Below are 1,321 nucleotides of genomic sequence, written 5' to 3' on the forward strand. Positions count from 1 at the left end.
TCGCGGCTGCTCCAGAGACGATAGGACAGGCAAAGGACGTACCCGACGAGATTTCGTTGTTACCGACATAGATATCCGTGCCGTAGGCAGCGATATCGACGCTATCACCGTAGTTGCTAAAACCAGCCATTTCAAGAGTGTCCTGGTTCCTGAGAGCACCCACACAGACCACGCGTGGCAGCGAGCATGGATAGTATGTGTCAGCCCGCTTCCCACTGTTACCAGCGGAGGCGACAACAACGATATTCTGGTCAGTTGCTGCTTTGAAGGCCTTGCCCAGGACCATGTCGCCGTAGCTCTTTGATAAGAGCTCTCCCACTGAGATTGATACGACATCGACTCCAATATCGACGGCCATATCCATGGCTTCAGCTATATGTGCCCATCCACCATAACCATTCTCTCCCTGGGTTTTTAAAGACACCAAACGTACGTTGGATGCCATTCCGGCCATATCCTTGTCATTGTTCTTCCTTGCCGCGATAATTCTGGCACACGCCTGACCATGCTGATTAGCCGATGTTATGTTTGAGGAGTCGTCCACGAAGTTCCAGCCACCATCGATGGATCCACCACTCTTCTTACGAAAGGTACCCCGATAAGGAGCAATCTCAGGATCGCTGAAGTTGAGGCCGGTGTCCATAACGGCTACGTTGACGGTCTGCCTCACATAGGGCGCAGATAATCTCCACACTTCTTCCATGTTCATCCGCTTGAATGCCCTTTGCCTGGAAGCATTGGGGTCATTCACGCCGAGGTCTTCGCTGGTCCCTTCTTTAGTGACGAAGTTAGGAGAGCATTCACAGTCCAGACCGGAGAGTTTGGAGGCCGCCTCCTTCAAGTAGGCACAAAGATCGTCGGAGCTCACTGTGTCCTCGGAAGTAGCAACCACCTGCAAGCCCGAAGACTTCAAAGTCTTGATAGTTGCCGTCTTCAGGAAGGCGGCCATTCCAGGCTTGAGCGCGACCTTGGCATCTTCGAGACGCTTTGGGACATCCCGAACGTCGACGAAAGCATCGGCGGAGGTGACCGATACGATAGTCTTGCTGTCATAGACGTTTGTGGAGGTCGATGCGGCTATGAGCGGAACAAAGGAGAGGAGCTTCATCGCTTCGAATACAGTAACAAGAAACTGTTATGGTGACCCCGTTGAGTTATGGTGGCTCCACCTACGAACTTCGCGTCACCGGGTGACGCGTCCAGTCTTGGGTGACGGTCACTCAAGACTGGCCTAAGGTGGGCGCGGCTCGCCAGGCGTCACGTGACGTGACTCACGTCTCCGGATGAGGCCACGGGGGCGTCTAGGTTTCGAATCGCTACT

The 1,321-nt window shown here is 53.8% G+C and overlaps 1 protein-coding gene across 1 annotated transcript; it reads right to left on the minus strand.

Annotated features, from left to right (window-relative positions):
• Positions 1–42: 42 nt before the first annotated feature.
• Pmar_PMAR016853 (Thermitase, putative) lies at positions 43–1,108 on the minus strand (the record flags this gene model as incomplete). The annotated part of the gene is made up of 1 exon (XM_002764391.1): positions 43–1,108. A coding segment is annotated over one exon (1,066 nt), but the record flags the coding sequence as incomplete, so codon positions are not given.
• Positions 1,109–1,321: the final 213 nt, after the last annotated feature.

Source organism: Perkinsus marinus (genome assembly GCF_000006405.1).
Source record: "Perkinsus marinus ATCC 50983 genomic scaffold scf_1104296977710, whole genome shotgun sequence".
In the NCBI taxonomy this organism is placed as follows: Eukaryota; Perkinsozoa; order Perkinsida; family Perkinsidae; genus Perkinsus; species Perkinsus marinus.